Source organism: Rosa chinensis, chromosome 7 (assembly GCF_002994745.2).
Source record: "Rosa chinensis cultivar Old Blush chromosome 7, RchiOBHm-V2, whole genome shotgun sequence".
Taxonomy (NCBI): domain Eukaryota; kingdom Viridiplantae; phylum Streptophyta; class Magnoliopsida; order Rosales; family Rosaceae; genus Rosa; species Rosa chinensis.
In genome coordinates, this window is record NC_037094.1 from 28,469,070 (window position 1) to 28,480,098 (window position 11,029).

At 34.4% G+C, this 11,029-nt stretch overlaps 1 protein-coding gene and 1 long non-coding RNA gene across 2 annotated transcripts; one reads left to right on the top strand and one right to left on the bottom strand.

Annotated features, from left to right (window-relative positions):
• Positions 1-1,154: 1,154 nt before the first annotated feature.
• LOC112176004 ((R)-mandelonitrile beta-glucosyltransferase) lies at positions 1,155-5,619 on the bottom strand. Its single transcript, XM_024313802.2, has 2 exons — positions 5,054-5,619; positions 1,155-2,385 (listed from the first exon to the last, which is right to left on the bottom strand). The coding sequence occupies exons 1-2, from the start codon at positions 5,547-5,549 to the stop codon at positions 1,430-1,432; spliced, it is 1,452 nt and encodes a 483-aa protein (XP_024169570.1). The 5' UTR covers positions 5,550-5,619; the 3' UTR covers positions 1,155-1,429.
• A 1,497-nt stretch (positions 5,620-7,116) lies between these two features.
• On the top strand, positions 7,117-10,827 carry LOC121050559. Its single transcript, XR_005803423.1, has 3 exons — positions 7,117-7,293; positions 9,250-10,113; positions 10,215-10,827. It is a non-coding gene; the product is annotated as an uncharacterized LOC121050559 (long non-coding RNA).
• Positions 10,828-11,029: the final 202 nt, after the last annotated feature.

Consider the following 11,029-nt stretch of genomic DNA (forward strand, 5'->3'; position numbering starts at 1 on the left):
GTTTAATAAAAAATCGCTATATAGTACTAAGGCATGTTCACCTAAGGGACTGTTTTTGAGGGACAAGTGAATCTGACGACTGAAAATAAATACACAGTTTTAAGTTGTTATAATTTCTACTTTTATATTTAATACATGTTGTTGAGAAGCATTTGTCTCTTACAGTCTCTTAAAACTGTCTCTTAGGTGAGCAAATCTGATACAGTACTTATTCATATTATGCATACCTTTACCCAATATTTTGATGGGTGAATTCCCAAGAATCACTTGTACGAATAGAGTTAGAGTTTTTATCACCAACGGTGTCTAAATTTTTTTGCATCAAACAGAATGCTACTCAACTTTCAAAAGTGATAAAAATGATATCTAAACTTTTAAAAACAAATCAACTTGATACCTCAACTTATTTTTCGTCACTTCTCTGTTAAAATTGATCACGTGCGGTGCAGGTGAGGTGTTTTGTGGGGTTATAATAGTATTTTTAGACCAAAACTAGCTTTTAATAGTCGGGCAATCACAAGTAAAGAAGAACTAAGCTTGGATAGTTAGGTTGCAAATGACTAAATGCAATATGCAAATTGCAAAAGAATGAGGAAGAACGATAACAGAAAAAGAGAAAGAGAAAGAACTAGAGGATAATATCATCATTTCTAACTAAAAATTGAGTGAAATGTTGTATATACTCTTAGTTTTAACGGAGATGTGACGGAAAATGAACGAATGTATGGAGTTGATCAATTTTTATAAGTCTAGGTACCTTTTGATCACTTTTGAAAGTTGGGTATCATTCTGCACTGTGTAAGAAAGTTTTGACCCTAGTTGTGATAAAAACCCTTCAATAAACTTATTTTGGCAAGGAAACTTGCGTCTTAGATGGAAGAGATGACCCAAAAACGAAAGAAATTGAATTGCCATGGGAAACATGTATGATTACCTTGTTCGTATGTTGATACGATTTGAATTTGATTGTATGATTGCTTATTTTCTAGTCAAACAACAAATCCAGACCATTAAACATTTAAAATCTAATGGCTCACAATATGTGTTAAAATTTGTGTAAAATATAATGTTCCTTGATCCGGATCCCGTTGATTAATATATATATCCCTTGCTACCACCAATCATACAGCAAAATATTTAATGCATGATATAGATTATTGGGAAAGCCAGGTCATAGATATTTTATTTTTTTATTTGCAAAGACAAAAGTATATCAAAAATAGATTACAATACATCGAATAAGTATATTGAGTAGCCATGAAAGGCTATCCTCCACTCAAACATGAAATTCAAACAACACTAGCACATTCCTAACTAGTAGGTGCGTGCCTTATTATGATCAACCAGAATTCTTTCCAGTTACTAAATTATTACAAATAACAATATTTTGATGCATGGATAACATCTTTCATATTACTAGCTAATTAGATCAAACACCTGCCCGGCCTTCTCTTTTTCGTAGTAGAACTTGATTCACTAGAATGTCTAGATTTTCGAATGAAGACCCATGCGGAGCAGTTGCTTCTTCTGCAAGCTTCTTCCATTCCAAGATGTTTTTTCTCATAGTCTTACCCTTCTCTCCCTCCATTATCTCTTTAACGAGCTTTTGAACTTCGTCTCTCTTCACATCACTACCGATCTCCATTCCTATGCCCCATTCTTTACAAATCTTGTAACAGTTTGTTTGCTGGTCTGTAAAGAATGGCCAACAGATCATAGGCACTCCAGCAGTCAGACTCTCCATGGTTGAATGCCAACCGCAGTGTGTTAGAAACCCTCCAACTGATGGGTGATTAAGGACTTCCTCCTGTGGACACCAACTCACTATCAGACCTCTTTCTTTGGTTTCAGCTACAAACTCAGGTGGCAAAGTTGCTGATTCGCCCATTACCAAACCAGGCCTAATAACCCACATGAATGGAAGCTTTGAATTTGCAAGTCCCCAACCAAATTCTACTAGCTGTTTTGGTGTCAAGAATGCTACACTACCAAAATTCACATACACAACTGAATTCGGCACCTTAGAATTTAGCCATTGGAGGCACTCAGATTCTTCTTTCCATAGACTACATTCAATATGCTTTAAGGGGTCATTAGGCATCTGATTGAGAAGTAACTGCATGGGACCAATTGCATAAATAAGTGACTGATCAAACATAGATGAGAAAGCATCCAACACAACTTGTTCCAAAGCATCAAAAGTAGGAAATACAACTGCCGATGCTTTGTGAACGTTATCCACTGTTTCCATGAAAAAGTTAAGCATGGTGTCATTTGGATCTGTAGTTCGAATAAAGGTTGGGAGATCCTTTAAACGAATATCTTTCATTCCCGGAACCATGTCTATCACTTTGTCCAAAAATCCATTTGTGAAACAGCCCTCATCTACAATACGTACCAACATTCAGTTAAAGAAATATTATTAACAAATTACCAATGAGATCAATCTGCACAAACTATATGTATTCCAAAACGTCACACACAAACACACATATTTTATTTTTATAATACTCGATCTCATATTAAAGAGTTCGGCAAAAGTATTCAAGCTCTCATACATATAATTCTACATTGTATGTCATGATTGGATATGTCATTTAATTGATTCACACCCTGTAAATAAGATCCTGGAAGAGATTGAGGAGATGCTAGATAAGTGTCTCAAAACTAATTTGTAAAAGATCAAAACTACGTATAAAAGATCAGGCAGCAAGACTTGTCTGAAATTTGTCTCCCTGCAGGAAGGTTTTGTTGAACTTGCATTGACTTTTGTTTACCTAGCTCTCTTCTTTTTTGAGGTGAAAAAGGATGTAAAAGACCCAATAAAAACAAGAATATTACATTGAGATCCCTGATACTGATGATGGATTTGATGAGGAAACTGTGGAAGAACTTCAAGGTCAGATAGATCAGGATTACGACATTGGTTCAACGATAAGAGACAAAATCATTCCCCATGCGGTGTCATGGTTTACTGGGGAGGCTGTTCAGGATGAGTTTGAAGATATAGAAGATGACGATGGTGATGCAGATGACGATGAAGACAATGACGATGACGAGGATGAAGATGAAGATGAAGAGGACGGTGAGGATGATGACGAAGATGATGAAGAAGAGGAAGAGGAAGAGAAGGGAAGGAAAAAGCCATCTACTGGAGCTAAGAAAAGAGGTAAGGCGCAAGGAGCAGAAGGTGGTGAGCGTCCTCCAGAGTGCAAGCAGCAGTAGTGACAATCAATTTGCATAGATGAGCTTCTGTAGGTGTCTTGTTTCTCGAGAATTCAGTGCCTGATATTCAGCCTTGGTAGTGTTGGGGAAAATCATTGTTCATTACCTCCCAGTGAATCTGTTTTATTGATTTTATTTGGATGTTTTGGGTTGGCCAGTGCTGTCTTATGTGTATCGAAACCACCCTAAGTATATTCATATTTATTTGGGATAAAATCTGTTTAGTCCCTATATTTTGCCTTTCTCATCGTTTCAGTCCCTGACATTCTAATTTAATCTAAAAACTCCCTGACCTCACAATTTCCCTCCAATAGGTCCCTTCCGCGTCACATTAGGAGTTGGCATTGGGTGAAATGTCCAATATAGCCCTCTGTTATTTCTTTTTCCTTTTTTTCCATTTTAATTTCTTTTTTTCCTTTTTCCTTTTTCCTTTTTAATTTCTTTTCTTTCTTTTTTCTTTTTTCTTTTTTCTTTTTAATTTCTTTTTTGCTTTTGCTTCTTTTTTTCTTGCTCCTTTTTAATTTTTTTCCTTTTTAATTTTTTTTTTCTTTTTGTTCTGCCTACTTTCTCCTTCCTCAACCCACCAATCCCATTCCGATCAAACTCCACAACCCATCTGTTTCTCTCCCCAAATTGAAACCAAACCCAGCAAAGACCTAGCTTGGCGGTGTATAGATGGACATTGAGCAAAAGCAAGAGGCTAGGAGCTGATCGATCACTTCTTCACCTTCTCTGAAGCGATCTCCCTCTGTTGTCTCTTAGCGGATCCGCCCTCGTCTCCATCGTCGCCGATGCCATCTCTCAAGCACAAGCAGATCCCAATCAGCTCAGAAATTCGCCGCTAAACCACTCCCCTCTTGTTTTCACAGCCTACTTCTCTTTCTCCCACTCAAATCCCACTTTCTCTCTCCAAATCAGGCCTCAATTTGGAAACTTTTCACTGAAAACTACCATTTTTTCAGACTCTGAGGTTTTTGGGTCTTGCTTAAAATGGTGATTTGGATTTTGGGCATGGTTGAAATGGTGGTTTTTGATGGCGAAGTTGACCAAAACCAGAAGTGAAGAAGAAGAATAGTGATGGAAAAGAAAAATGGCCGCCGGCGTGGAGAACAATAATTGGGGTTTCGGGTCGATCTGGATTGGTTTGCCGATGTGGCGCTACTGATGCAGCAGGATATGATGGTCATTAAAAAGGAAAAAGAAAAAAGAAAAAAGAAATTAAAAAGGAAAAAGAAAAAAGAAAAAAAGAAATTAAATAGGAAAAAAAGGGAAAAAAAAATAAAAAGGAAAAAAAATTAACATAGGGGTATATTGGACATTTCACCCAAGGCCAACTCCTAATTTGACGCGGAAGAGACCTATTAGAGGGAAATTGTGAGATCATGGAGTTTTTAAATTAAATTAGAATGTCAGGGACTGAAACGATGAGAGAGGCAAAGTACAAGGACTAAACAGATTTTATCCCTATTTATTTTCAGCAAACAAAAAAAAAAAACAAGTATATTCCATCAAAATAAAATGGGATCTAGCTACCCTACTACATCGTCAAGCATAGCTGCTCAGGTGACGTATCTAAGATTGACAAGCCCCCAAGTCCAAGGAAAGGCAAATGTCAAGTCTACAAATGTAGAGAATACATATGTGAAACAAATAATTAAGTCCACAAGTATGATTCCTTTTTTTTCTTTTCCACAGCAATTAGTTATATGGAAATCAGAAAAATGGAAGATCGATTTAATAATAATTGACCTACAAATCTTATGTATGAAGTAATTAGGGATATAGTTTAACACACCTCCTCAATGGTTAGATATGTTTAGTCACGTACCTTTGAGTGGTACAAGCCCTTTTTGGACCAAAGTGCGAAACTGTTTGAATGCCATGAACGTTGTTGCAGCAATAGTTTCGAAGAGCACTATGGGGACCCCAATTTCTTGAGCAGCTGCAATGGTGAACATCCACAAGAAACCATCTGAAACAATGCAAGTCACTGGAGGATTAGTAAAATCATTGTTGAGTTTTGTGAGGAGGCCGCGAAAGGGAGGCAACAAAGTTTTCATATGTTTGTTTTCACATAGCAAGCTCATGGGATCAGCATCAGAATCTGGTAAGCCATCCGGAATGGTTTCAAACTGAAAATCGGGGAGACCATCTAAGGAGTTGGGGCCTAAAGATTTAAGATAGCGCTTGTGAAATGACTCTGTGTTGACAAAGGTTATATGAAAGCCTTTATGGTGTAGGAGTTTTGCTAGTTTAAGCACTGCCTTTATGTGGCCTAGAGACGGAGCTGGAATACACACAGCATGAGGCTTCTTAGAAGCCATTGTATGTTTATGTATTTGTAGCAGTGTATGTGTTTCTTTTCTAAGGAAAATCTTTGATATCAACCTTTCCTTTTGCTTATGATCAAGATCCTCTGGATCATCATCTTGCTTTATATATAATGATCATAGTTAGTAAAAAACGGGACGTGTATAGTACGCGAAAAATACGTACGTGTATTATTTGGACATTTTATTCAATTGTTCGTTGAAAAGTTAGGCAAAATATTTTTAATTAATTAAATAATTAAAAATATTAGTTTATATTCATTTTTGTTTAATAATATGTGTAAAATATAGAAGAAAAAAAACATAAAAATCGTGTATAGTACGTGTATAATACTTTTGGCTTCAAAAGTATGGGAAATTTAACGAATCCCTTTCAAAAATATGAAGTACGGAAGTATTTTAAAAAAAAATGTAAATAAGTGTTTTATTCGCGTATAATACGAAAAAGGACTAAATACTGTTTAGTCCTAAAGCTTTTAACCATAAAACACTTCAGTCCCTGACCTTCTAATTTCACACATTTAGTCCCTGTACTTCAAAATTTCAGACCAATAGATCATTGCCGTCTAAAAGTGGTGGTGAAATGTCTATTATGCCCTCAGTTCTTTTTTTTAAATTAATTAATTAATTTATTTTTTTTGGAAAATGAATTTTTTTTCCCTTTCTTTCTTTCTGCTTGAAAAAAAAGAATAAATAAAATAAAGAAAAAAGAATAAATAAAAAAGAGAGAAAGGAATAAATTTATTATAAAAAAAGAACTGAGGGCATAATAGACATTTCGCCGCGACTTTTAGACGGCAAGGACCTATTGGTCTGAAATTTTGAAGTACAGGGACTAAACGTGTGAAATTAGAAGGGCTGGGACTGAAGTGTTTTATGGTTAAAAGCTCAAGGACTAAACAGTATTTAGTCATACGAAAAATTACTAACTAGGATAATGATGGTGGGTTTGTCCTTGACTAGCATCATGACATGGTGGGATGATCCTCCTGCTTCCATCCTTCAGTATTGTCGGCGAGATGAACTTGGTCTCCCAAATTTTTGAATATGTTAAGCAGTTAAATTGTTTAGATTGTTTCTATTGTTTATCTGATTTCTCGTGAGGGAGACCTTGCTCTTCCCCTATGGTTGTAATTTTCTGTCTCTTTCTCTCAATAAATTAGGGTTGGCAAGCTTTCTCTTTCTAGTCCCCGTTTTAACCAAAAAAAAAAAAAAAAACTAACTAGGATAATGATGTTGTCTTTGTTACTAGTATTGCTACAAACAGAGGCAATAGTACCATGCAATTATTGCACAACGAATTTTGGTGACGTATAGTTCGGTAATTTCACCACCAGAAGGTCCTCACTATTCCTCATGGCCAGTAGTTGATCAGTAGTTGAATGTATTATTGCAGGTAGTTGATCAGTAAACAGTAGTTGAATGTATTATTGCAGGTAGTTGATCAGTAAACAGTAGTTGAATGTATTATTGCAGGTAGCTTCTGCTAGAGATAGAGTTTTATCCTTTGTATTTACGAGTATATTATTGCATGCCTGCTTATAATCAATAACCTGGCCAATAATTTTTATCCCATGGAGGTAAAGAGAGGACATTCAGGTGCTGAAATAACCAATGAGCGCTACTAAAAAGTACAAACACGTACACCAACAATTTGTATATTATCGAGTAGCATCAAGATCCTCTAAAGTTAATTGTGTGCAGTTTTTGTGAAGTTTGTTAGATCACCATCTTACAAGTAAGTTCATAGATTTTATTATGCCACATAATTTAGCCTTTATTTTTTATTTTAAGTTTTGAAACGAACGTTACAGTTACTGTCTTCTGCATCGATCCAAACAAAAAGCAAACCTTAGGTTCTTTCATTCATGAACTTGAAGTCTGGATCGCTTTCTTATTCTTTCTCCTTCCCTTCTTCTCTTTGTCCATTCTTTCGATCTCATGAAACATAAAGGCTTTTTCAGAGTTTAATTTAAATGGTAACTTTCTTTTCTCTTCATATAATTGTTTCTGGCAATTTGCATTGAATTTGTCTTTGAGTTTTTAGCCTCAAATCCTATGAGTACGTTAACAATAATAATTTTGTTTGTTCTCTACGAACGATTTTGATTCGGTGATTAGATCCATTTGAATCACAAAGGTAGACTCCGAGTTAACATGATCCCTTTGCTAGCTTAGATAATAGCCATGAATGAGCAGTGAGCAACAAGGATTTGATGAACAATAAAAATTTGAGATTCATGAATCATGAACTGGACAACTGCCTTATATGTTCTACATACAAGTAGGGGTGTGCAAAACACGGTACAAACCGGCCAAACCGGTCAAAACCGACAGGTAAATATGGTTTGGTTAAGGTTTTTTAACTTAAAAAATTGAAAGCCGGTTCAATACCGAACCAAACAATTTATGAATTGGGTTGGTTTGGTTTCTCTTTTGCTTAAACCGCGGAACCCGAACCGACCTGTATGTTTGAAATATAATAAAAAAAAGTGTTAAATATAAATATATGTATATATATACATATATATATATATATTCATTTGTCCAGTCGTTGTAAGTAAGTTCTAAATATCCAATTATAACTTTATTCTCAAATGATATACTACCATATCGAATCCAATGCCCAAAGCCTAGAAGTCTAATATATAATCACTACGATTAATTTGATACTCTCATATCACATATCTCAATCTCTCATTCTCTAACCTTTAATACTACCATATTAAGCTAGTATTTATAGCTAAACCATCAAATAATTCAATCACTTTGAATCTATTCTAGATTTTGGTTTTTGAATATTAGTTTTGGATTTAATTATTGTATTTTAAATTTAGATTATGCTTATTTAATATAATTTTAATTATTTAGATTGAATTTAACTAGAATTTTTTTTCATAAATAGTATGTTAATATAATATAGGTTAAAACCGCCTAACCGACCGAACCAAACCATCTTTAATTGGATTGGATTGGATCGGGTTAAGGTTTTTTTTTTTAATGACCGGTTGTCCAAAATGCTTAAACCGCTCACTTTAGTATAGAGACTGTTTAGAATCAAAACCGAACCAACCCAATCCGTGTGCAGCCCTACATACAAGCATAGGATTCAGTCCATCCGTCAATGTAAAATCACAGTTAAATCTTTATTTTTTTTCTTAGAAGGAAAAGGAACAGAAAAAAAAAAAAATTTAGTATTAGATGATGTGGTTTAATCTTAACCATTCAATTGTTCCAAGAGTTTTTCTATTGAAACCTTCAAATTTACTCACTTGATCTCCTATGCTTTTTACACCTCTTATCAAATTTTTGAATATTAAATTTACTCATTAAACCTTACTAAAGTTTCTTAAATAACCTCACTCATATAATTTGCAAACAAAAAAATATCTTTATAATAAAAAACTTAGTCACTTCAATGATTTAATTACTTTATAAATCTTAATTACATCTCTATTATTTAATCAGACAACATAAATGTTTTATCCAATAAATAAAAAATTAAACACAAGATATTGAGTTTTAAAAATTAATAACAAGAAAATAACATGAACTATCATGTGGTTTTTTTTTTTTTTTACTTTTTCTCTTTTAGCTTTGCACAAAAAAAATGAAGATTAATCATTTTTTCTTAATGTTAATTTCTTTTCTCTATTTTCTGTACCTTATGATTAATTTGTGTGTGTATATATAGATGATGAAAGGGTGTGTGGAAGATCATCTGCTACACAAAATGAGTGGTTAAGTTGGCACTGATGAGGGACACCAACTTGTTTCAAATCAAGAAATCACATGAGATTGTCTTGTCCTTCACCTGACTCTCCCCCAGCAGATACATATGCAAGTATCTTTCTGCTACTTCCTTGAGTTGACAGATAGGACAAGGACCACTCGAAGTGAGATATCTTCCCGGCTTCAGACTCACAGTCGGCAGTTCTACTCTAAGCTGGTGGGTAGGGTTTCTTTGCAGACAAGAATTGGTGGATTAACAAGCCAACCTAACATGTGGTTTTGCTGCTTCATGTATGATATCTCTGATCTCCACTTCCAACAAGCTGTGGAATTATTTTATTTTGTCTAGTCAAAGCACATGGGTTTGCCTTCCTATTCAAAGCAAATGTAAATGGTACCAACCTGTATACTTGGACACAAACAATGTTCTCTACATCCTTTATTTGATATATAGCAGACAAGAAGAGGACTACCACAGGTTTCAATCCATCTTAAAAACAATGTTGAAAGATGAGGCTGTGCTATTATTATTATTATTTTTTTTATCCATTTTTTAAAAGAGAGAATGTCAAAACAATAGGGACGGGCAAAACCAAACCCCTCCAAAAAAAAAAGCAACCTACAAACAAAGCAACCTAAAGGCTGTGCTATGATAAGAGGCTGCAATCATCTGTTACATGCTATGATAAAAGTTGGTATGAATCAATTATGAGCACCAGCTGTTCAGCTAAGCTGCTTGAAAGATGTGTCAATTCAGTGAATGATCAATCATCTCCTCCTGACTCAGCAGTCCTGCGCGCTTACATGGTTCTGAATATGTCACAAGGTATACCAAGTACTTAAAAATGAGTATTCATAATGTAAAAAATTTTGGTCTTGAATGCTGCAGTAGCAATCAGGCTAACAACTTAAAATCTCTTTATGCAGATAAATTTTTCTGGGAAAGGATCGGCGTTATTAATTTTTGATGTCTGGACATCAAAAATGGTACTAGGCAGCTCATGGTTTAGTAAATAATGGCAAATGGTCTACTGGAAAATAAGAAAAGAAAGTTGATGAACCTTCTTGGTAAGCCTGTATGATGTCTGTGATTGGCTTCTAAATATCCCTACTGTGGCAACTGTTCCGTTCTTTTCTTAACTTCATAAAATTTAGTTGCTTGTATGGAAAATTGCCTTCTTATACCTTACCTTTTGTTTTGGATTAGCAAGTGTAGTTCTTTGGTACCCTGTAATGTATGGATACTTTTTATGTGGAAATTGAAACTAAGAAAAGAAGCTAAACCAAGGACCAAAATATCGAGTTTCGAGGAAATTTCGATGGTCTCGGAAACGGAAATTTCGATGAAAATATCGAGGATATATCGATTTCAGTAAATAATCAAGAAAAATGATGGAAATTTGAAGAAAAACATGGAAATTTTAAGTAAAATTTTTAGATATGTTTATTTAATCAATTGTCTGCTATATATGAAAAGAAAACCTTAATAAATATTGTTATATAGTAATTTGTAATAATTTAAGATGAAACGGCAAATGTTAAATCGCTTACAACTCTGAAAATTTTAGAAATAAACATCTTTTTTTTTTTTTTTTATGGCCGGAAACCCAATGGGAGGCTAGGCCATTACATATTATATACATTCTTTGTACATATCATACATTATACCTTGAATTGCATGAGTAACTTAGAATCATGTAGAAGACTTATGAGGTACAAAATTCAAAATGTAATTGATTGTT